The sequence below is a fragment of the Coenobita brevimanus genome, chromosome 103 (assembly GCF_032717465.1).
Source record: "Coenobita brevimanus isolate Jiangsu-jjx chromosome 103, ASM3271746v2, whole genome shotgun sequence".
Taxonomy (NCBI): domain Eukaryota; kingdom Metazoa; phylum Arthropoda; class Malacostraca; order Decapoda; family Coenobitidae; genus Coenobita; species Coenobita brevimanus.
In genome coordinates this window covers 1733899-1761587 of record NC_137056.1, presented here as the reverse complement: position 1 = coordinate 1761587, position 27689 = coordinate 1733899, and the positions used below count along the sequence as shown (strand labels likewise).

At 42.8% G+C, this 27689-nt stretch overlaps 1 protein-coding gene across 1 annotated transcript in view; it reads left to right on the top strand.

Annotated features, from left to right (window-relative positions):
- The window catches only part of orb2 (cytoplasmic polyadenylation element-binding protein orb2), a 226868-nt gene that overhangs the window by 181137 nt on the left and 18042 nt on the right, over positions 1-27689 (top strand). The window contains exons 3-4 of the mRNA XM_080284838.1: positions 16247-16347; positions 19861-19911. Coding sequence (XP_080140964.1) covers positions 16247-16347; positions 19861-19911 — 152 coding nt within the window. The remainder of the gene's footprint in view (positions 1-16246; positions 16348-19860; positions 19912-27689) is intronic.

The following is a 27689-nucleotide window of genomic DNA, read 5'->3' as shown; positions in this document are numbered from 1 at the left end:
CGTAAGTCACTCCGTGCATACGACACCGACACGAGCAGCTACGGTATCGCCTAAAGTACTGTTTATTTTATACTTCTAAAACTATTACTCTTGTACATTACTTACTATTACTCTTGTACATTACTTTCATCATAACTTGGCCTTGATTTTCTTCCTATTACAGCTTATTTCACCTACCCCAGTGGCGGACCTGAATGCTTTGGTTCTGCATCCTTTCCATAGCACATCTTCGTGACTAGCATCGTATCCAAGCGTTGTTCTGTTACTACCACTTAGCATTTAGGAGGGGGAGATGTTAATTTTAGGCCAAGTTAAAGTGAAAAGAGTATAGTGTGTTTGTTAATCAGGTCAGTGTTATATCTGAGGGATTGTGTTTTAAGCTGATTGGCTGGTGCATTCGTTTTTTGATTAATCCTTTTTATTATATGAGTCTCGTTTTTATTTTCTCTTCATTTCTGAGTTGTAGAATTCTCTCTCTCTCTCTCTCTCTCTCTCTCTCTCTCTCTCTCTCTCTCTCTCTCTCACACACACACACACACACACACACACACACACACACACACACACACACACACACACACACACACACACACACACACACACTGATAGATACATACATAGACATTGGTAGATACACACACACACACACATATTGATAGATACATACATAGACGTTGGTAGATAACACACACACACACTGATAGATACATACATAGACTGGTACACACACACACACACACACACACACATACTGATAGATACATACATAGACATTGGCAGATACACACACACACACACACACACACTGATAGATACATACATAGACATTGGCAGATACACACACACACACACACACACACTGATAGATACATACATAGACATTGGTACACACACACACACACACACACACACACACACACACACACACACACACACACACACACACACACACACACACACACACACACACTAAGAGGAGTGACGTAGACTCAGCCCCTCCGCGCGGTATTAAAGCTGACCCCTTCACCCGCCACTACTCTACCCTGCTCCCATCTACTCCACACACAGTACTAACCTATTTCTACCTTCTACTTTCTCTGCATCTCACCTACTTGATGCACAGTACCCCAGCCCATATCTACCCCTACTCTACTTCCCTTACTCTCATCTACTGTGCTGTACTATCTCTCAACTCTTCTGTTCACCTCCTTTTCTACCCTTTATGTATTCGTATCTACCCTCTGCTCTACACAAGCTTATCTCCATCCTCTACTTTCTCTATTCTCCTCTGCTGTATTCATTGCACTAACCTGATTCCAGCACTGCTCTCTCTTCTGTCTTCTACTCTCCATACAACACAAAAATCTTTCTACCCTTCTGTTTTCCTGTGTGTGTGTGTGTGTGTGTGTGTGTGTGTGTGTGTGTGTGTGTGTGTGTGTGTACTGCGCCACACATAACCTCTCAGCACTCCATATACATAACACTGTTCTTGTTAATCAGTTACATCCACCGAATACTCAGCACAGACTTCTTAATCCCAGCCTAAATACATCATTAACTTTCCCTTCTACTTTCTCCTTAATCTGCTCTACACACTGCACTTACGTCGTCTCACTATTCTTGTGTATCTTTTTCCATCCACTTTACATTCTATATCTCCTCTTGGCTACTTCTCTATACAGCACACTTGAGTAATCCCTTGAAAATCTCTCCGTTTTCCTGTATCGTGTATTTCGTCTTCTATGTCCACCGGCAAAATTAATTAATCTGCCCATACGGTGCGTACGTTTTGACACGGGGGCCAAGAAATCAGGCTTACCAACACCACCAGCAGAACACTGTCTCACTTCCACAAATCATTTCAGGGGTGTTGAATAATATGTTTGTGGGTGTACGTTAATCGTCTACCTCTATTACACCTTCATCTACGAATATCAATTTTCCTTCTGTTCTCTGTGTCATTTTGTTTACATGTTTCAATTCATCGTATTTCTTTTATATAAACCTGTTCCTTACTGTTACCTACTTCTGTACTGTCTTGGAATTTAGTCTTGTGTTTGCTTTTCTTCCCTTTATAACCAGTCTGCTTTAACTGCTTTATAAAAATCTTCCCTCTGCCCTCTTAATCTACACTGCCCATCCCTCTGATCCACACTGACTTGTTTCTCATTCTCTCTCTCTCTCTCTCTCTCTCTCTCTCTCTCTCTCTCTCTCATAATAATTTCACCCTGTTTCCCTCTCTCCCTGCGCCTCATCCCCTTAATCTCTCATCTCCCTTGCATCATGTTTTCTCCATTCTGCTCCCAGTTCCCTCCCCTCCCCTCCCAATCTCTCCCTTCTTTCCTTTCTTCCATCCCTCTCCCCCTCCTCATCCCCCCACCACTTTGCTTCCCCCCCCCTCCCCTCACCATCCTCTTCTCCCCTCTGCCTTCACCCTCCCTCCCTCTTTTTCCTCCCGTCTCTCCTCATCCCTCCCCGTCTCCTCGTCCTTCCCTTCCTCTCCCCCCTCCCTCCGCTTCCCTTAATCTCCTCTCATCTCCCCCTGCATCGCCTTTCTTTCCTCCCTCTTTCCTCCCTTCCTCCCTCCCTCCCTCCCTGGTAATTGTGTCACTGTGTTGGAGGGACGGGGGTAGGGAGGGGAGGAGAGACTGCAAAAGCGTGGCTGGGAGGGAGGAGGAAAAAAGAGGAGGAGGGGAAGTGGATTAAAGGAGATGAAGGGAAAAAGAAAGGAGGGAGAGAGGAAGGAAAAAAGGTAAAGGAGAGGGAAAAATGAAGGAGGGAGGGGGAAGAATGGCGAAGGGAAGAGGGAAAAAGGAGGAGGGGATGAGAGAAGTAGTAAGAGGAGAGAGAGAGTAGACTGCCATAAAGTGCAGTAATTTATAGAACTCTCTCCCCCACACTTTATTGGGAATATACGCTTTATTGCACAGCTGGTGACGCGCTGTGTTGTGTGGTGTCGGGATGTGATGCGGTGCTGGTGTGGTGTGGTGGTGTAATTGTGGACCGGTGTGATGTGGTGCTGTGTGGAGTGGGGTGGATGTATGAATGTTTTGGTGTGCAGTATTTGTCGTGTGGATTGTGTGGCGGAACTGCAGTGTTTGTGGTGAGGAGTATGTGTGATTGAGGTGGTATGGTGTGACGGAACTGCAGTGTTTGTGGTGTGGAGTATGTGTGATTGAGGTGGTATGGTGTGACGGAGCTGCAGTGTTTGTGGTGTGGAGTATGTGTGATTGAGGTGGATGGCGTGATGTTGTAGCGGAGTGGCAAGGATGTGTGACGGTGTAGCTTAATGAATTACACTTATTATGGTTATGTATGGTAATGTGAGGGTAGAAGCAATATGACAATCTCTTCCTTGCATGATGCTTTTTTTTCTATTATTCTTGCTGCCTACAGATGGTTTTATTCAGTTTGAGGGAATTTGTACCGGTATATTTAATTATGCATTGGATTGAAAAGAATTAAGAAGACATACTAATGAGTCTTTTCAGTCGATGAGAATGTGGCATTTTGATGATAAGCAGACTCGTCGGCCAAGGAAGCCCCCTAACACCTTTTCCTAAGCACCTTTTTTTTTTTCTTGTTATTATTCTGCCTTACTGTCTGTCTCCGTGTCACAGGAATCATTCTAATATTGCCATACTGCGCATAGATAACGTGCAAAAGGGTATTAAGTAGCTATATCCATAAATAAATCGATAAGGAAGAGGTGTTAGGGGACCTTCTAAACCGACGAGAATACGGTTCAGTGATTTAATGGAAGCTGCAGGTTTGTCAAGGCGCCTGTTTGATAGTGCACCGTTACTTCACAAAATTTTATTACCTGTAGGCGGTGGTCCCTTTGATCGCCTTTACCTCGTCGTTCTTATGTAACACTTTAGCTGCGGTGGTCTTGTCTGAGGTGAATAAGATCGTCTAGCGTCTGCAGAAATGACGTGCGGAAGACGTAATCGTAATGAAAGAGTTAGCGCCTTTGTTCTAACCTGACGATGATCCCTAACCCCTCTCAGTCCAGTTGGTGGCCAGGTGTAGTTTGGCTGAGAGATTGGTTTGTCGTCATAACATAACTAAGGCTCATCGGATTTTCATGCAACTGCGATATAATTTTACAGTGGTGTGATTGGCCTGGTTCCGTCAGAGAGAAAGGGGCAGTAGTACATGGTCACTCCTCATGTCACTTAGAGGCGATGGTCGTATTGGTTTTCTCAGCCACATCGGTCTTAGCTGGTATTGAGTTCAAGGTATATTGACACCTATGGAGTCGCGGTTCCTCAGTGCTTATATCGTTTGTTTCCCGTTGAGAGGTGCCTAGAGTCTAGGTTCAAATCTAACTGAGGCGGACATTTAACACTTAGGTGACGTATTGTTGTTACCCTCAGGCTTTTATATTTATTTCACATACGAGAGTCAGAGCTAGAGAAGGCAGCTACGTATGACTTTAATTATTTCCTCGTAACTTGAATAAAATGGTGTAGAGATTGCCGGAATAAATAAGGTATCGTGGTGGTGTGTAAAATAAGTGAGAGTGAGAGCCCCTCAAGGTGTAACTGATAAAACAATATTCACTCCTGATGACCTTTACACATTTACCTCCGTCTCCCCCCCTTCCTTTCTCCCTCTCTTCTCCACTACCCTCTTCAATTTTTAACCCCTTCATTACTATCCCCTCCCTCCTCTCCCATTTGCTTTCTTTACCTCCCTACCTCTGTACATGTTTTCTCCTCCACTACTCTCTCCAGCTTTATTTATTCGTCAGTGCCATGCCATCCCTCCTCTCTCATCTTCTTCCTCTTCCTCCCACCCTCTCTTCTTCCTTCTCCAGTACGATCTTCGTCTTCAGTTCCATTAACCCCTTCAGTATGGTGCCTTCCTTCCCTTCTCCCTCTTTTTTTTTTCTTTCCTACTCTCCAGTCCCTCTCTTCTTCTTTTTTCTTCACCTCGCAAGTTGAAAGAAAATCGTCAGAGGGCAGCAAGAATGAAATTAAGAGTACATTTTCGTATTGAATGAGTTAAAGGCTATATTGAAAGCTGAAATAAACAAATCTATACGGTGTTAGCAGGAATATATTGATAGTATGTAAAGGCGCCAACTTAATGAGAAAAAATTCGAAAAATGATTAGAAGTGAACAGTGTATAATACGCTTTGTGTGTGTGTGTGTGTGTGTGTGTGTGTGTGTGTGTGTGTGTGTGTGTGAGATTTAAGTGTAGCGTGGGACCCTTCTGTAGGCTACTTGATATCTGTAGTGTATTTATCGAGAAGAAACATTCCTGCATTTTTTAGTCAGTGATCGTATTACTTGGTTGAACATGTTTTAGGGAGAGGTGTTGTGGCAGTTCTGTTTTACCAGTTTGAGAGAGAGAGAGAGAGAGAGAGAGTGAGTGAGTTATAATGGTGTCAGTGTACCTTTTCACAGCTACATGCCCGAGTGTCTTTAGGCTGAGCAATATAATCTCTAGCATTAAGTGTTGTTAAGTCAGATCGAGCCTCCAGTTTGACTATACTTGGTTAGATTGTCAGTTTGGTTGTATGGTTGTGTGTTCTTGAGGTAATGTGTCTGGTAGAGGTAGTGTGTATGGTAGTGTGTCAATATCCGGTAGTGTCAGTGTGGTAATGTGGATGTTGTCTGGTACTGTCAGGACGGTAGTGTGTTTGGTAGTATGGTAGTGTGTCAGTGTGGTTGTCAGAGTGAATCAGAGCCGTAGTATGTCTGGTGTGGTGATATTGTGTCAGTATGGTAGTGTCAGTATGATAGAATGCCAGTGTGGTAGTATGGCAGCGCGAAGGTGTGTCAGTGGGGTAGTGTGTCAGTGTGATAGTGTGTCAGTGGCGTAGTATGTCAGTGTGATTGTGTGTCAGTGAGGTGGTGTGTCGTCGTTAGTGTCATTGTGGAAGTGTGTTAGGTCTCCCTTTATATCGACAAGTTAAAGTTAAATATTTTGTCCATCAAACTCCTCTACAGTTCCATAACGCGTAACACTGTGCGCTACATTAACTTAAACTGCTGGAATGTTAAATCGGCATTCTCTGAAACATTGTAACTCGGTGGCTGGTGATGCAGACCGCAGGAATCGTTGACGTGGAAGCGGGAATGACGGGAAGGAAGGAGAGGGGAACAGGGTAGTGTGGTGGTATGTGAGAATATATGAGGTGTTTTTTTATGTGTGGTAGTGGCGTGGTATGGTGGTTGTGTGGTGTGGTGTTGTGGCAGGGGAGTGCGCTGTGTAGGAGTATGGTAATATTGTGATGTGGGATGTTAGTGGTGTGTGATGCGTATGTATAGTAGGTAGGATGGTGTAGGTGTAGCATGGTAAGGTGGTATGTGGCAGTGTAATGTAGTGTGGTGATGGTGTGATGTGGTAGTATGGTATAGTGTCTGCACAAGTGTAGTATGGTAAGTGGTGATAACAGTGCCATGGTGGTGTGATGAGGTGAGTGTGAGGGACTGTAACGTGACTGTGTGGTGGTGTATTGTAGTGGTATGTGGTAGTGTGTTGTGGTGTGATGATACGTCAGTGTTGTGTGTTGCCATTGTGTTGCATTAGTGTGTGTGACAGTGTGATGTAGTGTGATTGTGTACCAGTGTGAAAATAGTGCGTTTTGTGTGGTGGGTGGTTTGGTATGGTAGCTGGTTTTGTGGTTTGGTCATGTGCTGTTGTGGTAGCGTTATGTGGTGTGGTAGTGGTGGTGCTGGAGCCTTTGTGGTAGTGTGGTGTGGTGGTCCTAGAGTCTGGGCCACCCACTTGGCTATTGGTCAAATGGTCGGCAGTTTGTGTGATGGGTGACTCCCCGCCGACCACGTCCACATCCACATCCACGCGCATCCACATCCTCATCGTCTTAGCCAGAGAGAGAGAGAGAGAGAGAGAGAGAGATCCTAACTACCCATACTGTTACACACACACACACACACACACACACACACACTAGGTACCAAAATCGTAAGACTAAGGAGTAACTGCATCACCTAACCTCCCGTTCTGACCTAATTCTGAGAGAGAGAGAGAGAGAGAGAGATCTTAATTGCCTGCCGCTTATGTGTCTGTCCATTTATATACCTAACTGCTGTCTTTTTTTTTTTTCTTCACTCACCTCTCCTCCCTTCATTTGTGTCACCTTTTTCACGTTATCATCATCTCATATGCCTCTATGCTTTTCGTTTCCCTTCCATTTTTACATGTTTCACTCCAACCCATCGTTCCTCCATCCTCTTTATCTACCTTCTCTGCCTACCTGCTTTTTTCTTCCTGCCTCCCTCTCTGTCCGTCCCTTCCTCCCTCCCTCTCACTCCTGTCTCTCACTCTTCCTGCCTGCCACTCTTGTTACCCCCCCCCTTCTCTTTCTTACTGTCCCTTCCTTTTCTCTCCCCCATTCCTTTTTCTTGCCTTCCCCTTGTTTCCCTCCCTCCTTGCATCCTCCCTTTCCCCTCACCCTCTCATCCCAACATTCCTTCCTTCCTTCTCACCCTCTCGTCCCTACATTCCTTCCTTCCTCCTCCTCTTCTTTCCTCTCACCCTGCTTCTCCCTCTTCCTCTCCCTCTGCTCATTATCTTCCCACTTTTTCGTTTGTGCTTGCTTGCCTGAAGGATCTTGCTGTTAATACCGTGCTCTACATTGTATGCTAGGATAGGAGTGTGGTAGTGTGGTGTTGGGGTAATGTGGTTGTATAGTATTTGGTGGTGTGGTATGGTGATGGTGGGTTAGGGTGGTGGTAGAGAACGGTGGTGTGTGATGGTGTTAATGTTATGATGTATGTTACGGTGTGGTGCTGTAGTGTTGTAGTTTGGGAGTGCTGTGTATGTGGCTGTAATGGTGTGGTATGGTGGTGTGTGTGGTTGTTTGAAAATGTGGTAGTTTATATATTGTAATCACACCACCTTTTGTCGTCATCTTTATCTTTTCCTCCTCCGCCTAGCCACGCACTCTCAAAGCAAACCCTCGGTACAGTATGGCTAGTGATGTGATAATATTTTGAAAGTTAGTATAGCAGTGTGTAATGAGTGTCTTTCCTTAATGGCAGTGTAATATAAACTGTCCTTGACTCTGCACTTTAAACCCATGTGGCTTGTTGTGATAGCTGTCTGTTTATCATGTCAGGTATACCAAGCGTCAGTCTTAACATCAACTACTAAAGCTTTGTCGGCGAGTGTTTACAAAGCCGAGGCGACACCCATCTTTCTCCCCGGCACAGTCTTCCACATGATTATCTTACTTTCGCCAACACAGCTTAGTCCTTCATTTTTCTCTTTGTGTTCTCTGTGTATAATTTTCTCATGATGTATCTTTTGGAGGTTGCATTACTTTAAGCCGTATTCTTATCAGTGAAGGAGGCTCCCTAGACCTTTTCCTTAGCAATTTATTTTTGGATGCTGCTAGTTATTACCATTTTGCACCTTATCTATGCAGAGTACGGCGATATTAGAATGATTTATGTAACACGGTGGACAGTAAAGTGTAATTTAACAAAAAAAAATCGCTTAGGAAGAGGTGTTAGGGAGCCTCCTTAACCGACGAGAATATAGCCTCTGTCTTGCCACATATGCTTCTCAGACGTTGGGTGTGCTGAAGAGACTCTTTGTTTTCGATACACTTATTAGGTTACGGATTCTCAGCACTGGACTTATTCTTTTCTATACACTTATTCGGTTACGGATACTCAGCACTGGATTTATTCGCCGTTGTGTGGAGTCGTTGACATTGATTACAGCTCTTCTAAGGAGGGTGGAGTCAGAGATGGTTCTTCTCATCATGTTTCTGTCTCTTGCCACAATTTCCCATCGTCTTGCATCACCTTCTTTCATATATCTTACACAGGAGTCATCTGAACTTTGCCTGCATGTCGTTCCCACAAAGACGGCTACACACACACACACACACACACACACACACACACACACACACACACACACACACACACAGAAGAGAGAGAGAGGCAATAACAGCACTGAACCTGTCACTCTTTATATCGCGGCCTAACCATTACGTTCATCACAATAAATACTGATGCCTAACCAAAGCTCACGGCAGTATCGCAACAGCCACACAGTGTTAGTTTTATGGAGGATTTGATTGTGTGTGTGTGTGTGTGTGTGTGTGTGTGTGTGTGTGTGTGTGTGTGTGTGTGTGTATGTGTGTGTGTGTGTGTGTGTGTGTGTGTGTGTGTGTGTGTGTGTGTGTGTGTGTGTGTGTGTGTGTGTGCTCTGATTAATGGTAGACTTGATGGTGTGCTTGCTGTCTCTATCTGTTATTGAGAGTCATCTTAGCGCCTCTTTCATAGCGACTCATTTTGCTTATTGCACCATAATATTCTCGGGCATGTTATGTATAAGATGTTGATATAATTTGCGTCAGTAACAAACAAAGGCTATTGAGGTGTAAAGTGCAGAGTAAATCGCTTAGGAAATGATGTAAGGAAGTCTGGTTGTAAGATGATAATGATTTTCTAATTCGATTGTCGTCTCTGCTTGAATGGTTGTAAGGATTTTGCTTGAGGGGGTGCATATATATACGAGAATACGAGAAGGAGGAAGGGGAGGAGGAGAAAGTAGTAGAAGAAGGAGGAGGAGGAGGAGGGAGTTCTAGTAGAAATCACTTATCCTATCACTTTTGGTTTCCCTTGTGTGGGTAGTAATCAAATTTCAAGTTACAGGGAGTATATAATGCTAATCTGAGAGGGTAAATAAAGTGAGAAGTTGGTACTGGTGCAGTGCAGGTCTGCGTCGTGTGTTTGTGATGTGTACCGGGTATCGTATGCAAATGAAGAAGAAAAAGAAGGGAGGAAATAAGAGAAAAATCGAATAAGAAGGAGGAGGAGGAGAAAAAACCAGAAGAAAAGAGTACAGGAAGAACTGCAGTGTTGGTAATAAACAGTTTTCACGTTATTTAAGGTATAAAAATGTACACGTGCGAGTGGCTGTAAAGTAAGGCGTTGGTATTGGTGCAGTGCAGGTCTGCGTTGGTGGCCTTATTGTGGCTGGCTGGCTCCTACAGACGACCTTCACCGCCAGGTTGGGGAGCGTCGCCACTCTGACCGTGTCCTCATCAGCTAAGGAGACGCTCTAACTCCTCTTACGTACCAGTTTATTTCTGGGCACGGCTGGTTGGTAGCTTTTCTTGGATGTGTATGTAAAGTATGACAACATTTAAGAGATTTATATATCACGAGATAGTAAAGGATGAGGTGGAGGGATGGAGTGGAGAGGTAAATGAGAGAGGGGGATGTGAGCTGGGAGCAGGGCAGTGAAATGGCGGGGGACAGGGCGACATGGAGGCGATTTGTTTGTGGCCACTTCTTACGGAATTAAGACGTCTGGCAATAGATAGATAGATAGTAAAGTTTGATAATTACGGTAAATCGCTTAAGAAAGGATGCTAGCAAACCTCCTAAGCTCACTAGAATACGACCCACACAGCCTGCAACCGCGACTTACCCCTCACGACACAGTGATGGTGGGCTGCTGCTGGCGGGCGTTGATTGATTGGCAGATTCAGTGGCGTGTGGATGCAGTTTGGAAGTGTGGAATGCCCTTACGTTCTCTTGCTAATGCTCGCGTAGTCTTCGGTGGCAGATTTTGTGTACTGGAAGACTCCGGGCAGTTGTGTTTCATTATATTTGGTTGTGACTCAGTATTCTGTAAATATCCCAAGCATGAAGTGTTTGCATTTTGTATAATTAAATGATATGAATGATTAATCACAGCTACGATTAGACACAAGTACGCCTAAAGATCAGTCATCCTTTTTTTTTTTTAATATAATTTTTGAAATCATCCCGGCCGTATCGTATTTATTAGGTCCTGAAATCCATCCCTTAGCTCCATTCATCGCCGCTGGTCGAATATTGGCCTCGGTCCGGCCTTGTATTAAATTCCACAACTTTCCACCCCAGCCCCACGGCCGAGTTAGTCGAGGAGGAGCTGTGGGCTGTTTTTGGCAAAGAAGTATTTTGTTGTTTGGGGTCTGTAAGGATGTGTAAGCCAAGAGAGAGAGAGAGAGAGAGAAAGAGAGATAATTGGGTCAGAAGTACAGTATATATTAGTTTTAGTCTATATGTATATATGGCTTGATTTTTTTTTTTTTCAGAAGTAAAGATATATTGGTTATATCCCAGAATTATTGTTATTATTATTATTATTATTATTATTATTATTATTATTATTTTTATTATTATTATTATTATTATTATTACTGAATATTTTTTGTTATAACGATGTACACTGCTTGTATTTGTTTAGTGAAGAAAAAGTGTGTGATTAAGATATTACTCCGTTTTTAAGGGAAAGAGAAAGGTAGAACACGAGAGAGAGAGAGAGAGAGAGAGAGAGAGAGAGAGAGAGAGAGAGAGGGAGCCACCTGATCCCTGCAGTGTCCAAGTTGCAGTGGTGTTGCAACTTGTGTGGTGAGGCAGAGTCTAGAGTTCATTTCTTTCACTTCTTCATTATCATTCATTCCTAGTTGCGTTTTTGTCTGTTTCTTTATTAATATTCTTAGCCATTTTATTTTCACCTTCATTTCCTATTTCATTTTTAATTAAGATGCTTTCTTGTTTCTTAAATTCTTCCCGTTTCTTTCTTTAAATTCGTGTCTTTTTCATTCATCTTTTCTTCCCATTTCGAATTCTGTACTTATTTTGACATTTTTTTACTTCGTTAATTTCCCCCTGTTCATTTCTTTCACTTCTTTCCCATTCCATCTTTTATTTTTATTTTTTGTTTTATTTTATTTTTGGTCTACGTCACTAATTTGTCTTTTGTTATTCATATTGTTTATTAATTTTTTTTTTCATTATTTTTTTTCCCCTTCGTTTCTTCCACTTTCGTCTGGTTCATGTTCCGGGTAGTCCTTCACTTTCCTTCACTGATTTCCTTCATTCCTTCTTTCCCTTCCAGTGTCTCCTCCCCTCACGTTATTTCCTTCATCAAGTATAAGATTAACCCCGATTGTGTATGTATGTATGTATGTGTATGTATGCATGTATTTGTATGTATGTATGTACAGGGAGAGAGTGTTGACATGAAACTTTGCCTGCTCAACTTTTTGGTCCAGATTAATGTTCTATGAGGGAGTGTTTGGGTCGCTTTTGTGCTCCTGCGACGGCCTCCTTGGGTAAAATACTTTGTTTTTTCGCTTTGTCTTCCGTCCCTCCCACCATTCTTCTTACTTACTTTCATTTTTGCTTTTATTTTCTTTGCATCTTATTTTTCTTGTTTGTTCATCCTTCCCTTCATCTATATTCCTTCATTTTTCTTTCCATTTAGTTCACCCTTCATTCATTCATTTTCCTCTTACACCGTCTTCTCGTTCCCTCCTCCTTTCCTTTCATCCTTCTTCTCTTCGTTCATTTCTGACCTTCATTCTATCCTTTCTTCTTTCATTTCTTCCTTGCATCCTTTTTCCCTTCCTTTCCTGTAACCTTCCTCCCACAGTTCGTGCAGTTGTTGTGTTGAGTAATGACCTCTCCTTCACTTCCTGACTTCCTTCATTTTTCTTCTCTTTATCTGCTCTTCCTCTCCCTTCCTTCTTTTCTCGCATTTCGTTATTTCCTTCCCTCCTTCTTTCCTCTTTTATATTTCCATTTTCTCCTCCGTATATTTCCTTTTTCAGTTCTTTTATTTTTTTTTTCACTTGCTTCCTTCTCGAACTTTTCCCTTCATTTATTCGTTTTTTTTTTTCTCTCTCTTTCCATTTCCTCCTTCACACTTCATAATTCCATCTTTCATTCTTTTTCATCTTCGTCCCTTCCTTCATTCATTCATTCATTTCTCACTTTCACCTTCTTCCCTCCCGTCTTTCCTCGTTCCCGTCCTTCCTTTCACCCTCCTTGCCTTCCTCGTTCCCTCCTCCCCTCTTTCTTGTCTCCTTCCATCTCCCTTCTCACTCTTCCTCCCTTTTCTTCCCCCTCTTCTTTTTTCACACCCTACTTTATTGTTTTTTTCTCTCCCTTCAATGTGTATTTCCACTAAAACCTTCTATCTCTACCCTCTCCCTTTACAGCCTCGTTCCTTTTCTACCTCTGTTTCTTCTCCTTTATTCTTCCTTTCTCCTTTCTTCCCTCCCTGCTGTCCTTTCTCCTTCCTTTCCTCTGTAAAATCTTGCATCCCTCCTTTCTTCCTTTACAGCCTCCTTTCTTATGTCCTTCTCACTCCCTCACATCCCTTCCGTTCTCTATCCTTTCCTTCTTTGTTTTCTTGTAGTCATCTCCCTCCCACATTTCCTTATAATTTCTTCTTTTTTTCTCTCTCTCCCTCCCACCCTCACCATTTTGTTTCCCTTCCCTTCCTTACCCCCTTTTTCTCTTCCTCCTACCACCCCCCCGTTTCTCCCTTCCTCCTACCTTTCCCTCCTTTTCCCCTTCCTCCTGCCTTCCCCAAAATATTCTCTCACCCTCCTTTCCTTATAACCATCTTTCTGGCTCTCTTCCTTCCTTACCTCCATCCTCCCCTTCCCTCTTTTTCCCTTATCTCCTAACCTTTCTTTATCCTTCTTTCCTTCCTCTCCCTCTCATACTCTTTCCTATCCTCTTCATATTTCTTTTCCTTCAATCCATCCTCTCCTTTCCCTCCCTTCTGATTTCCTTGTCTCCTTCGTCCCTTCCCTTCTTTCCCTCCGTCTCTCCTTCCATCTTTTTTCTCTATGTCTTTCACGTTATTATTCCTTCTTTCCCTCCCCTCTTCCATTATTTCCCTTCTTTTTTTCTTATCTCCTTCACATTCTCTTCTCATTACCACCACCTCCTCCCGCTCCCTGCTTTCTTCTTCTCCCTCACATTCTTTCCTTCTCTCCCTGTCTCCTTCACTTACCTCCTTTTCTCCCTGTCTCCTTCACTTACCCTCCCTTTTTCCTCCCTCCCTCCCTCAGCTTGGATTCGTGACAAGTCTTCGTTCCAGTTGGCAGGGTGAAGGAGCAGGAGGGAGGGAGGGAGGGAAGAGTAGATGGATGGCTGGAAGGTTAGATGAGGCAGTAACGAGGGAAAGAAGGAGGGAGGAAAGGAAAGGAGAGGGAGGTGGAGGAAGGAGAAAAAGATGTGAGAGAGGGAGGGAGATAAGAGGAAAGGAAAGATGGAGGGAGAGACGAATGGGTGGAAGGTTAGACGAGGTAATAAAGAAGGAGAAAGGGAAGGAGTGGGGTTGGATGTACTGTAAAGGAGAAGGAAGGAAAGAAGGGTAGGATATGGAAGGGGACGGAGGGAGAAAGAGGAAAGGGGAAGAAGCAAGGATTCCCAGTAAGATAAAACAGTAAGGAGGGAGGAGAGAGAGAGGGAGGGAGTGAGAAGGGGGAAGAAGAAAAGAGGAGAGATTATTGGGTGGAAGTTTGTAAGGAGCAGTGTGGAGGGAGGAAAGAGCTAAGGGAGGGAAGAGGGACGATGCGGAGAGTAAAGGGAGGGAGGGAGATGGGAGGAGGAGGAGAGAGATTGAAGAGATGGATAGTTACAAGGAATTATGAGGGAGGGAGGGAGGGGAGAGATGGATGGGTAGGGGGTAAGCTGAGGGGGGGAGGACGCAGGGGAGAGATGGATGAATTGGAGGTAAACTGAAGAAGGGAGGAGGGAAGGAGAGGGAGTGAGGGAACGAATGGATACACAGGAGGTGAAGTTAGGAAGGAAGGGAAGGAAAGTAAGGGATGTGTGAGGAAGATGGTTGAAGGAGGAAGAAGACGAGATGAGAGGTCAGGAAGGAGGAAGGGAGAGACGAAAGAAAGGAATGGAAGAGATGAAGGAAAGGAAGAGAGAGAGAGAGAGAATAAAGTGGTATGCTATTAAAGTGGTATGGGAGGAGCACCTTAAGTTAACGCCTCACCTCTCACCTTTCCTACATTTCCTCCCCCCCCCCTCTCTCTCTCTCTCTCTCTCAACTTAAGGAATCGTCATATAAAAAGCATCCTTACAATACCTATGGGAGTAACTTAATAAATGTTCCCAATATTTTCTGAACAAAAACTACAAACTTAACCCTTTCACGAGACGACAATTGTTTCTCTTATTCTCACTACTACCAGACGATTTTATTAATTTGATTAGTGGCTTCGAATTGAGGGGGTTTGATGTAGCCCTTATACCTTATACTTGGACCTTAACCTGGACCTGATGCCTTATACTTGGACCTTATACTTGGACTTGATACCTTATACTTGGACCTTAACCTGGACGTAATACCTTATACTTGGACCTTAACCTGCACCTGGTACCTTATACTTGGACCTTAACCTGGACCTGATGCCTTATACTTTGACCTTAACCTGCACCTGATACCTTATACTTTGACCTTAACCTGCACCTGATACCTTATACTTGAACCTTAACCTGCACCTGATACCTTATACTTGAACCTTAACCTGCACCTGATACCTTATACTTGGACGTTCACTACAAACGATGGCCAGAGTAGAATACGGTAAAACCATCGTAATTGTTATGGCAGCAGCATTATCTGAAATGTGAACCCGATGCACTGCAGGCTGAATTTTCCCTTCTGCTGTCCACTATCCTGTTGGGGGAGAGGGAGGGAGGTAAGGGATGTACACCCAAGCAGTGGAGCCTCTTGGTTATATGTGTGCCACCACGTGAAGGCGTCTCTAGCTGCCTCACGCCATTGTAACCAGTTCAGTGGCTAATTGTACTCAGTATATATAATTTTGTTCTAAGTGGTATTTTTCTCTCCATAATTTGTGTTTTTATTTGTTACGTGGAGGAAGTTATATATGCACTGTTGATGTTTTGCCTACTGTCTTAATTTAGGCGTGCTCTCTTCTAAGTTAGGCGTACTCTCTTCTTTCTCTTCCTCCTCGTATCCTTTTCTTATTCCTGTGTGTGTGTGTGTGTGTGTGTGTGTGTGTGTGTGTGTGTGTGTGTGTGTGTGTGTGTGTGTGTGTGTGTTTTCCTCACCGCCTTGATGATTCCCTCATTCCTCCTCCATCAGTTTTTTTTTTTTTTTTTTTTTTTCCGTGCTTGATTACTTGTCTGGTCGATATCGCACAATCACAGACGTGTGTGTGTGTGTGTGTGTGTGTGTGTGTGTGTGTGTGTGTGTGTGTGTGTGTGCGCACTTTCTTACCCCTTTCCAGCGTCGCTTCCAATCCCGCTCTCACTTTCTTCCTCCCCCTCACATATCTATCTATCTATGTGTGTCTGTCTATGCGTATATTATGTATGCCAGGTATGTATACTTCCTCACTAACCTCGCCTCCCCGCTGTCTCACGTAATTTCTGTGTCTCTAACCTGCTCCTCTCCCCGTTGTGTGCAGGACGGGAGGAACGGCGTGGGCAACGGTACAGGGCCACTGGATAACATGCGGGGGTTTGACCACTGCCTCAACGACATCATGAGAGGCGACCCACATGACCACATCAAGGGTGAGTCAGCCCCCTTATACCTGGCCCTTATACCCTCATACCCTATACCGTACTTGACCCTTCCGCCCCACCCTCATGTACTTAGACCATATCCCTCCACCTGATGCCTTATACTTGGCCCATATAACGTATACCAGACCTTCATATCTTGCCCTCATCCTTTATATATTGTGTTCCTACCTTATACTTGGCCGTCATATCCTGCCTTATACCTGCCTTTGTTCCTCATAACTCCCCTATACCTTATACCCAACCCTAATACCTCATACCTTGGCCATGTACCTCATACCTAGCCCATATCTGTCCCCTGTACCTTATACTTGCCTCAGATGCCTCATACCTGGGCCTTACTCTATTTCCTACGTCCTTATACCCCGTACCTGGCCCTCTTGCCTGATAACCTGATCCTCATGCCTGATACTTGACCCTCATACTTAGACCTAGCTTTCATACCCCACACCTGGCCCTCAAACCTTGTACCTTATCCCTGATCCCTAGTACTTGACACTTTTTCAGCATCCTTATATCCTTGTCTCGTTCTTCAAATTGCAGATTCATCTCCCTTATACCTTATATCACACGACTTATTAAAAAAATGCTTATCCTCATGCCTTATCCTTAGTCCTGTTATTCCTTAATATCAAGTACCCTCCCTTGCCGTATTCTCTCTCCCTATACCTGCCCCTCATAACTAATCCTTGTCCCACATTGAACCTTACCTTACACCTGATCCACATCATTCCTGCCCTTCATGCCTTATTACTGACTCTCGTTCCTTGTACTTGACTCATGTTTTCACCAGACTTTCATGCCTTATACCTGACCCTTATACCTGATCCTCATGACGTATACCTGGCCCTGATGCCTTGTACCTTACCCTCATGTCAGATGCATGCCCCTTGTACCTTATACTCGTTCCTCGTGTAAATTTTCTATCCTGTAAAGTGTTAATACCTGTTCCCTATACCTGTCCCTTATACTTCCTACATATTCCTGATACCACATACCTATCCTACATGCCTTATACTTGGTCGTTGTATAGAACACTTGCCATTATAGCAAAGTATGAATCCCAGTTCCTCATACCTTATACCTGACCCTCTTACCTTATAGTTGACTTTTATATCTCCCTATTAACCAGTATTGAAAAATGATTACTCCTGTCCCTGATACCTGATACCTACCTCTATCACCCTAATTTCATACCTCTTCTCCCTCATACTTTACCTTATACTCTCCTAATACCCTTTACTGCAGCCTTATAAGTTCATATGTTCTAGAAACTTCACCCTTTTTTTCCTGTTCCTACTTACCCTAATGTTTGTGTAAATTTTAAAAGCTGTAGTTTCCCCTCTCATACACAGTTTTAATAATCATTTCATATAATTTCCTTTCGTCCCCATTTCACTTTATCCCAGCCTTAATTTTTACATTCCTATTTTCTTTTTCAATTTTTTTAATATCAGGAACAACACTGCCTCATTGGTTTAAGTGCCAATTTCAGCCCATTTCGTCTAGAAGCAGTACAGAACCTAAAATATCCTAAAATAATAATCTAGCAAACAGCCAAATCCACCCTGGCCTAACTCATATGGACAGTGTTGTTCTGGATCAGTACCCAAATTTTTACGAACTTTAAAATTTGCCCATTGCCTCGTCCTTGATTGTCCCCTTCTAACCCCACTTAACCCCTCCCACCTTTCCCCGTCTACCCTAGTGCATAAGTTTTACCGTAGTTACTCTCTTAAGCATGTGTTTACATAAGTTTTCTATCATTAGTTCACTTCCGTTTTCTCTGATTAATTAACCAGCATAGACTCTCGTAGACTTGATGATGTGTAGTGGGATGGTTATAATGCTACCCTATGCTTTTTCTTCACTTTCTCGGTGTCTTATTTTTTTTTCTCACTAGGGGAGTAGGGAAGGAGATGAGACGGTCAGTTTTCTTCATTTCACATCACTCGATTTGGAGACAAAAAATACTTTTTCTGGTCGATTTTAATATGCTTTGAATAAATTTGAGCTTCATTTTCTTCGGAAATCACTCGTTTTGGAGATTAGGCCTACCCGGGGCAAAATATACCTGTTTTTGGGTAGTTTGGGAAGCGGCCAGGTCGCCTGCGGCAATGTTTACCAACGGTCTGTCCGATTGGCCGTGTTGTTTACTGTCACTCCGATCTTGCTCAGACAGGACGCGTCAGTGTATCTCGTGTCAAAGCACTGGGAAACGTAAAGATTTAACCTAACCTAACCTAATCAAACCAATTGTGATCCAACCTAACCTCACTTGCGTTTGACAACCAGCTTTCAGATTTTAAAAATGCGCTTTAGGAACGTCAAATATGGCCGGCTACTGGCGACGTCGGCGGAGATCCGATGTAATGAAATATAGGATTTTCACGGTAAATATACTCTTGCGTTGCGAAAACAAGTTCATAGTGGAATAACTTCAAAATAACGTGGTCTGCAACGTGATTGTGCCAGATTTCCTGGATCGAGTGATGTGAATTACCGAAGTTTGACCGAAGAGACAGTGGAAGGTAGGTAGGATAAGACTAGGAAAGGCAAAGGAGAGATGAGTTGAAAAAGAAGGAAGAGAGTGGGTTTGTTGACAAGAGTAGGAAGGTAGAGGAAAAGAATGGAGACAGAAATTTAAGGAGACAGGATAATAGGTAAGATGGTAGGGTAAGAATTGAGTAGGTTGGCTGGTAACAGTAGGAAAGTAGAGAGGAAAAAATGGAGGAAGAAATTTAAGGAGAAAAGAAATCAGGTAGGTAAGAGTAGGAAAGATTAGGGAGAAGGGAAAGAAAATGATAAAATATGCAAATGATGATAGAAAGGATGTCAGGAAGAGAGAAAATATTAGAAGGAGGTGATGGAGAGAGAAAAGAAAGTAGAGAGAGAGAGAGAGAGAGAAGGAAAAGAAGGGTTAGAGAATAAAAGCAAGGAGAAAGAGAAATATTGAGAGAGAGGGAAAGGAAGATAAGAAGGGAGGAGGAGTAGAGAGAGAGAGAGAGAGAGTCATGAAGGAAAGAAATGAAAAGGAAGGGGAGGGGAGGGGAGGAGAGGGGAAGAGAAGAAGGGAGAGGAAGGTAAAGGGAGAAAAAGAAACACAGAAATGGGTGAGTGAAAATGGAAGCAACAAAAGATCAGAGCCAGAGTATACAAGGGAGTGTCAGGGAATATTAGAATCAGGGAAAATTAAGGAAGATCAAGGGGAGTCAGAGAGAATGAGGGTGAGTCAGGGAATATAAGGGAGTCAGAACATAAGGCAAGGAGAGTAATTTTAAGGCAGAGTTAGTTTGAACCAGGGAAAGTTAGTGTGAGCCAGGGGGGAGTTGCTGTGAGCCAGGGCGAGTCAGGTAAAGTTAGGATGAGCCAGGAAGAGTCAGGTTGAGTTAGGATGAGTCAGGGAGAGGCAGTATGAGTCAGGTAGAGAGTTAGGGAGAGGCAGTAAGAGTCAGGGAGAGTTAGGATGAGTCAGGGAGAGGGCTGACCTTCTCTCTGTCACAGGTTTCATGAGCTGCGGGAACAACACGCTACAGGCACTGGCTCAGCTCCACGGTAAGTCCAACACCACCAATACCCACCCTCCATGCCCACACTTGCTGCCCACAAATACCCACACTCAGTGCACACCAATACCCACACTCACTGCACACCAAACCCACCCTTCATACCTACACTCACTGCCCACTAATACTCAGGTGTCCAGTACCCACCTACACTACATATCCACCGTCACCGCCCACCAATACCCACGCTCAGTTCCTACCAATACCCACACTCACTGCCCACTAATGCCCACCCACCCTCTACCACTCGATGCACACCTTGATTACCTTACACACACACACACACACACACACACACACACACACACACACACACACACACACACACTAATACCCATACCCCGCACTGTCTTTGAATTAGCCTCACCCTCACCACACCATACCCACACTTCACCCTTGCCTACACCCCTGCCCACACGTACCCCACTACGCACACCCACGCTTGAAGGACAGTTTTCTGGGTGGTATAGGGAGCTTCGTGACACCTCTTCCTTAGCGATTTATTTTGCAAAGTACGCTGTTTAAATCATCATATCGACACAGTTTGCATTAAGTACGTAAAAGGTGTTGGGGTGTAAAGGTCAGAATAAATCGCTAAGAAAGAGATGTTCGGAAATAAATCGCTAAGGAAGGGATGTTCCGAAATATAATCGCTAACAAAAATAGATGTTCCGTAATAAATCGCAAAGGAAGAGATGTTTGGAAATAAATAGCTAAGGAAGGGATGATCGGAAATGAATCGCTAAGGAAGGGATGTTCGGAAATAAATCGCTAAGGAAGGGATGCTTGGAAATAAATCACTAAGGAAGAGATGTAATAAATCGCTAAGAAAGAGATGTTCGGAAATAAATCGCTAAGGAAGGGATGTTCGGAAATCGTGGCTGAAAATCCCCCACATCACCGTCTCAGCACCCATACAACATCACGTATTACAGTGGTCAGTCTCTTTACCCGACGGAACCGGACAACTACCACAGAATACTAGGTCAAGGTTGCATGAAATTCGATGAACGTTAATTGGATCGAGTTTCCGTGGTTATCTGCCAAATCGACCTTCAATCTTACTACACTTGGCCACTAACTGAGCCGAAAGGAGTAAGGGATCTTCGTCAGGTTGTACGAAAGGCGTTTGTGTCGTCTCAATATCCAACTAGATTATTCGTTATTGACACTAGATTATTCGTTATTTCGGTGGTGTAAAAAATAATGTAATTCCGTGTGAGTTAAGGTAATGGTGGAAGTAAATCAGACCGTCATAGCGAAACGAGTAAGAGACTTTAGTTATTTTATTTGTAAAGATTTATAATTAGGTCATAACTCAGTGTAAGTGCAGTCCTTGTGCTGTAATTAATGGTGTGTGTGTGTGTGTGTGTGTGTGTGTGTGTGTGTGTGTGTGTGTGTGTGTGTGTGTGTGTGTGATAACTACTTGATGGAATATTTCTTTACAACATAGGGGTGAAACACAACGCAACACAGCACAACACAAAGTTAATACTCGCACAGCACAATACAGGTAATACATTACAACACACAGGAAATACAGTACAACACGAAGGTAATGCAATACAATTCACAGGTAACACAATACAGCACAACAAAAAGGTAATACTGTACAACACAACGCAGGTAATATAAAACAATACAGCACTGGTAACACAATAAAACGCAACACATAATACAATACAACACAGAGATAATACAACACAACACAGGGATTACAGCACAACACAAGTAACAAAGTACAACACAACACAGGTAATTCAACACACAGGTGGCGATACACAGCTTTACCTACTATCTCTCTTGCCTTCAACTGGTGCTTTCCTTTTTGGTGGAAGTGTTCTCGCCTCCAACGTGTTCCCGTAAATGACGACTTTCCAGCCCTTTCACTGTCACCGTGTGCTTTGATTCCCTTCACTTCCAACGTTATATAGTTCATAGCGCCGTCAGTCCTTTGATATACTTTAACTTTAGCTTCTTTCAGGTATTTCATTCAGCTAACGAAGGGAACTTAGGTTTTTAGGGGATAATGAAACCTGTTGTTAATACCATCACGATAAGTGGAGAGTTAAAGAGTCGTCTGGAGGTAACAATAATAAACTGTAAAATACGTCATTGGTCTGAAGGGTTTAAGTATTTTTTTCTTCAAATACTGATAAGCATTAGTTCACCAGCACTTGCATCTAAACATTCTTCACAGATTACTTGTCATCATTCTTTCGGGATTTAAGTGACCTTCATCTGTTGTTGTACACGTAACAAAGGCTTTTGATTACACTGCAGATATGTGCTTAAATTTACCTTACAGTTTTTCCTTTTTTAATTAGTTTTCACGTTTCTTCTTAGGCTGGTTTGTATCCGTCACTGTTCTCGTGTAAATATGTCAGCCGTGGTGTTCCATAAGACTCTCTTTGCATCGGCCCCATCCTTTTATCCATGGCCTTCCAAATTTAACGCAGGATTATAATAGTATGGCATAGGGGAGATCCAGTATACTAAATAATGATAGAAAAATTGATGGTAGCCCAAGAAGATTAACGTACGAAAAGATTCTGCATGTGATAACTACTGTACTCATGCCTTGGAAATATCACAGACACATGATATCCGGCATCGCCACAAAAACAGGGTTGTCGGCGTGTGGCAGAAGCACTACATTTTGCAGCAGCCATCGTTAGTGGTGTCTGTCAAACTGTTTCATGCCAAGTGTGCATCGATACGTATTTGATCGAGTAATTTTTTCTTCATTCTTCATTTCACCATTCCATCGGCTGACCGTTTTGACCATTCCAGTAATTTACCGTTACATAATTCACCTAACGAGGCAAAAAAACAGTCAAGCTCATAACTCTCATGCATTAGGGATTTATTCATTTTTACATAGAGCGCATCCGTATTTTTAATTCTTGTCGTTCCGTTAGGAGAATACAATACCACGCAACCTAGGACGACCATATTCACAATATATACTCTCCCTTCTTACCCCATCACTGTTCAGTATCCTTGCTCATCTGACACGTGCCTGTCTTCCCAGCTTAGATTTTTTAAACCTTCAGCCTGCGTCAGTTAATGAGACTTCAACGAAGGAGTAGAAAGTTATCCACATTCACAGAGTTTACATCTTGGCGCTATTTTTGCCCGTGTTGTAACATTCAGCATTCCCCTTTCCCTGCGTGAAAAACGATAATCTACGGCAGGTTTTCACTCGTAAGCAAGATATGTTTTAGCAAACGCAAGACGTATGGCGAGCTTCTTGCCTTCCCATCCCCTACCTCCAAAAACACTTCACAGTTATAACGGAGGTGATAAGTATATATATATATATATATATATATATATATATATATATATATATATATATATATATATATATATATATATATATATGATTTCTGTGGTTGCCACATTTCAAGCACTACCTACTAAGAGTGTGTGTGTGTGTGTGTGTGTGAAGGGTGGTGGTGCGTGCATTGAAATGTAGTGTGTTAGTATTGGATCAGTTGACACCATCTTCATTAGTGCCACCACCGCCATTACTGCTATATGACACTACCTCTACCATTACTCTCATTTGCATCTACGAGCACTACTTTCACGTACGACAACTACCACAGCTACCAGTACCGCCCCCAGTACCACCATTACTGTAACTACCACCATTGCCACTGTTCTACCACCACAATTACTACAACCACTTCCATAACTACAGTCACAACTACCACGCTTTTCACCACTGTCAGAGTAACCACAAATACCACCACCACAAGCACCACAGTCGTTACCACATCACATCAAACACAGCTACTGCCTACACTGCCACCACAGTGTCACAGTCTTTATCTCATAACAACCACTGCTACCACGACCTTTACCACATGACCTTATCCACAGCTGCCACAACATGCACCACAGGGACATTATCCACAGCCACCACGCACATCCAGTATCACAACAAGCAGTAAAAACATTTAATTCGCCTATGGTCTCAGCTGTAACCCCCCCCCCCCCCACCACCACCACCAAAAATTAAAAAAACGAATAGGTCAGGAGAGAGAGGCACAAAATAACTATCAAAATATTTCTCACGTAACAAAGATTTGATTTTAAAAGAAGACTGGAGACGTAAGGAGATTGTGCACACTCCTTTCCCTGCATGACAGTGTGTGTGTGTATATATGTCACGGATAGAATTGACAGGGCGCGAATACACACTAGCATATGCGAGGGTATACTGCCAACACCCACTTCAAATGATCGCCACTGAGTTCATGCCCAAGACTCAGGGTAAAAGCAGCGTGAAATGCGTACGGTTCTGATCAAGCTACCTCCAGTTAGTATAATTATCGTAATATCGTGTCTTAAGGGTACTCGCCCCTGAAGCACAATCACCATCCTTTCAGCAATTGTTTGTGGTACTGAGACTGTGGATGGAGATGGTAGTCAGTTCGATTCCGGTATGTGAAACTAAGGGCAGATCTGGACTAGTCCCCTAGAAGTACTCTTGGCATAAATCTCGATGACAGCGTATGCGGTGAAAATATACATTATTTCATCTCTAGGGCGATATGGGGAAATACTGCGCACTTCTGGCATGATAAGTACCGATATTATTATACTTTTATTAATTAAAACACACACACACACACACACACACACACACACACACACACACACACACACACACACACACACACACTCAACACAACACAACACAACACAACTCTGACACTGATACATCAAGGGCTTTTTCCAACACCACAGCTAACATAGGCAAACCCAGCCTAGCCGTACCCAGCCCTAGTTAGTCCACCCTAGGCTCCTGTGTTACCCCTGGCTCCATGTGCCTTGGTTCCATCATACTTCCTTTGTTATGGCTGCTGCTGTGTTGTGCTGTATGGTTCTCAGTGATCTGGCACTTTGGATTTATTTTGCTTGTAATTTTCCTTTGTTTAATCACGCTTCCTATGTTGGCTTTGTCTGGCTGATGTGTTGAACTGGGTGGTTCTCTAAAATTGCATGTGGGTATATGTTGATTGCTATGTTAACTTTGTGTGTTTATTATTATTGCTTGTAGTTTTGCTTTGTTTTATCACATTTCTTTGTTAATGTCTGGCTGATGAGGTGTGCTGTGTGGTTCTTTATATTGTTGCCTGTGTGTATAGGCTGCTTTGTTAATGGCGTGGTTTTTATAACATAGTAAATTAGTCCAAACTCTATGGCATGTTCCTGTGTTGCTTCTACAGTATGTGGGGTTTAAGTGCACGTCTTGTTCCTTTGTTATGATTAGATAAATTTGGATTGTGATTTTGCTTTGCCCTTCCTATATTATGGCATGCTGCGGCTTTGATCTCTGTGGATTCTTTTTTTGTGGTATTGCTGTGTTATTTTTTTTCCTTATGTGGGTGTATGCTATGGTTGACTTGCTGTGTTGATGTCGTGGTCTGTTAGCGCTAAATGTATTTGTGATAAGGCACGATTGACTGGCACTGTTTTGGTAAGTGGTTTTCTATAACGGCAAATTATCTACATTGCCTTGCTCTGTTTGGTTGTATTTATATGATTTTCTCGCTGTTTTGGCTTATGTTGCTGGCTATGTTGAGCTGTGGTATACATTTTGTCTTGTGTTGGTTTAAGGTGTGGGAATGAAATCTTGGCTCCCGTGCTGACCTGTGTTAAGGCACGTTATGGATCATGCACCTACCTTTATTTACCTATTTACTAAGTTATGTGTGGCCATGATGGTTTGCTGTTTTAAGTATGTTTCAGTTAGATATATTTATTTTACTTATATGCACCGAATGTGTTGCTGTTACTGGTCTGCCATGTTTACTTGTTTGCCTTATTTCTCAGTTGATATATGAATGGCTGTGTTTTCTTGTGTATCAGACCACTACGATGTCCATGTTGGTTTGCTACATTGTTCCAGAATTTGTGTTGTGTGTTCAGTATCTTTTTTAGTACTTGACGTGAACGTTTTTGACTGTTTTGTAATGTTATGCTGGAATACCGAGCCGCTTTGTGTTGTGACGGGGTGTTTTGTTTGATGCTACATGAAATACACATAGCTGCAAACGCACAAACTTGAACATACATACTCAAGTAGGCTACATACGTGTTTGGATGCGTACCTGTATACTGATACATGAATAAATCGTATTCTTTCATAGTTCAAGCTTATACGTATATAAATCATATACATACAAACATGCCTTCCGTAGAACGTAGACTTCGAAATTGTTATGCAGGTGTGTAGTGGAGAGAGAGCGAGAGAGAGAGAGAGAGAGAATGAAATATGCATGATAAGGATGGCAGGTGTATGAGAGGGGGAGGGGAAGACAGGTGTAAAACATACATGAAATAGGGCTAACATACGTGAGAGAGAGGGGGGGGGTGAAATATGCATGAAAAGGAGATAATACGTATATGAGAGGGGGGAGGGGGTAAGCGGGTGTGAGCAGTTGTCAAAATTCTTCAGGTGCATGTGTGAGAGGAAGAGGGAGGGGGGAGACGGATGTGATGTCAGAAAGACAGCAGGTGCATGAGAGAGAGAGGGGGGAGATCTCCTATATGCTAACATAGAGCCTGGGAATGTCTTCATTATATTCTTGCAATATGGCTATTTATTCAGCATATAAAACTTTGAACTCATGTGTTACATTTAGCCATAAGGAACGCCTTCACTATGAGAGACCTTTCTAAAATGGATTTAAATAATATTGTGGCATGATAGCCTAAATAAATCTATGCAGTGTGAGGCACATTTCTTGAGTCGAATGAAGTAACTTGGCAGCAGCAGGCTTAAATTACTAATGACAGCCGGAGTCCAGTGGGTAGGGCAGGTTTAGTAGAGGGTCAGAGTGGTCACGTCCCTCAGTCACACCTGCCGCCATTTTCCAGCAGCCTTATTGGCTGGGCTGCGTGACGTCGAGTGCCGACCTTGACAGATAAAAACTCGTCAAAAGTCAGAAAAAAGCAACATGCCGCAAAATTTCAACTTTATGCTTTGTTGATGAAGAGGAATTACAACGAACCTTTTTCAGTAACTATGCCATTATCAGTTTGTTTGCCAGCGTGTCGTCATTATAGTGTCTTGTCATGCTCTCACTGGCCCCATGTGTGACGGTGTTAATGGAACGCCGGATCTTACTAGATTAGCACTCAAAAAAGTCAAAAGAATTTCACAATGAATTTTGCCCATCGGCCTTTACTGTCATTATTTTGTTTTCCCAGAAGCATCAGCTGACATTTGTAACATTTATGCCCATTATTTTGTTTGAAGTCGCAAATATATATATATATATATATATATATATATATATATATATATATATATATATATATATATATATATATATATAAACATAGCACTCATTAGCTCCTGAAATCATGGGTGGAGTGTCAGACCTCGCAAGATAAGCACGAATAAAGTCAAATAAATTCATATAACCACTCGTTTAACCATTTATATTACTTTTACTAATTTAATGCACCACGGAGAATTACAAGGAATATTTTAGCTAACATGTTTTATTATTCTTAGTTTACTGTTATTTTGTCATTACCTTTACCACTGTCATTAGCGCCTGTGTGATGTCATTCGAGCCCGGACCTTGCTAGATAAACGCATAGCAGAATCAAAACTGGCCTTCTTTAGCTTAGTTCATTTTACTGTTATTGTTTTCTTTGTCGAGGAGTGTCACAGCTAACATACAATCACCTTAATTTACGGTAACATTTTGTTTTTGTATGTTGCCACCAGAATTAGCG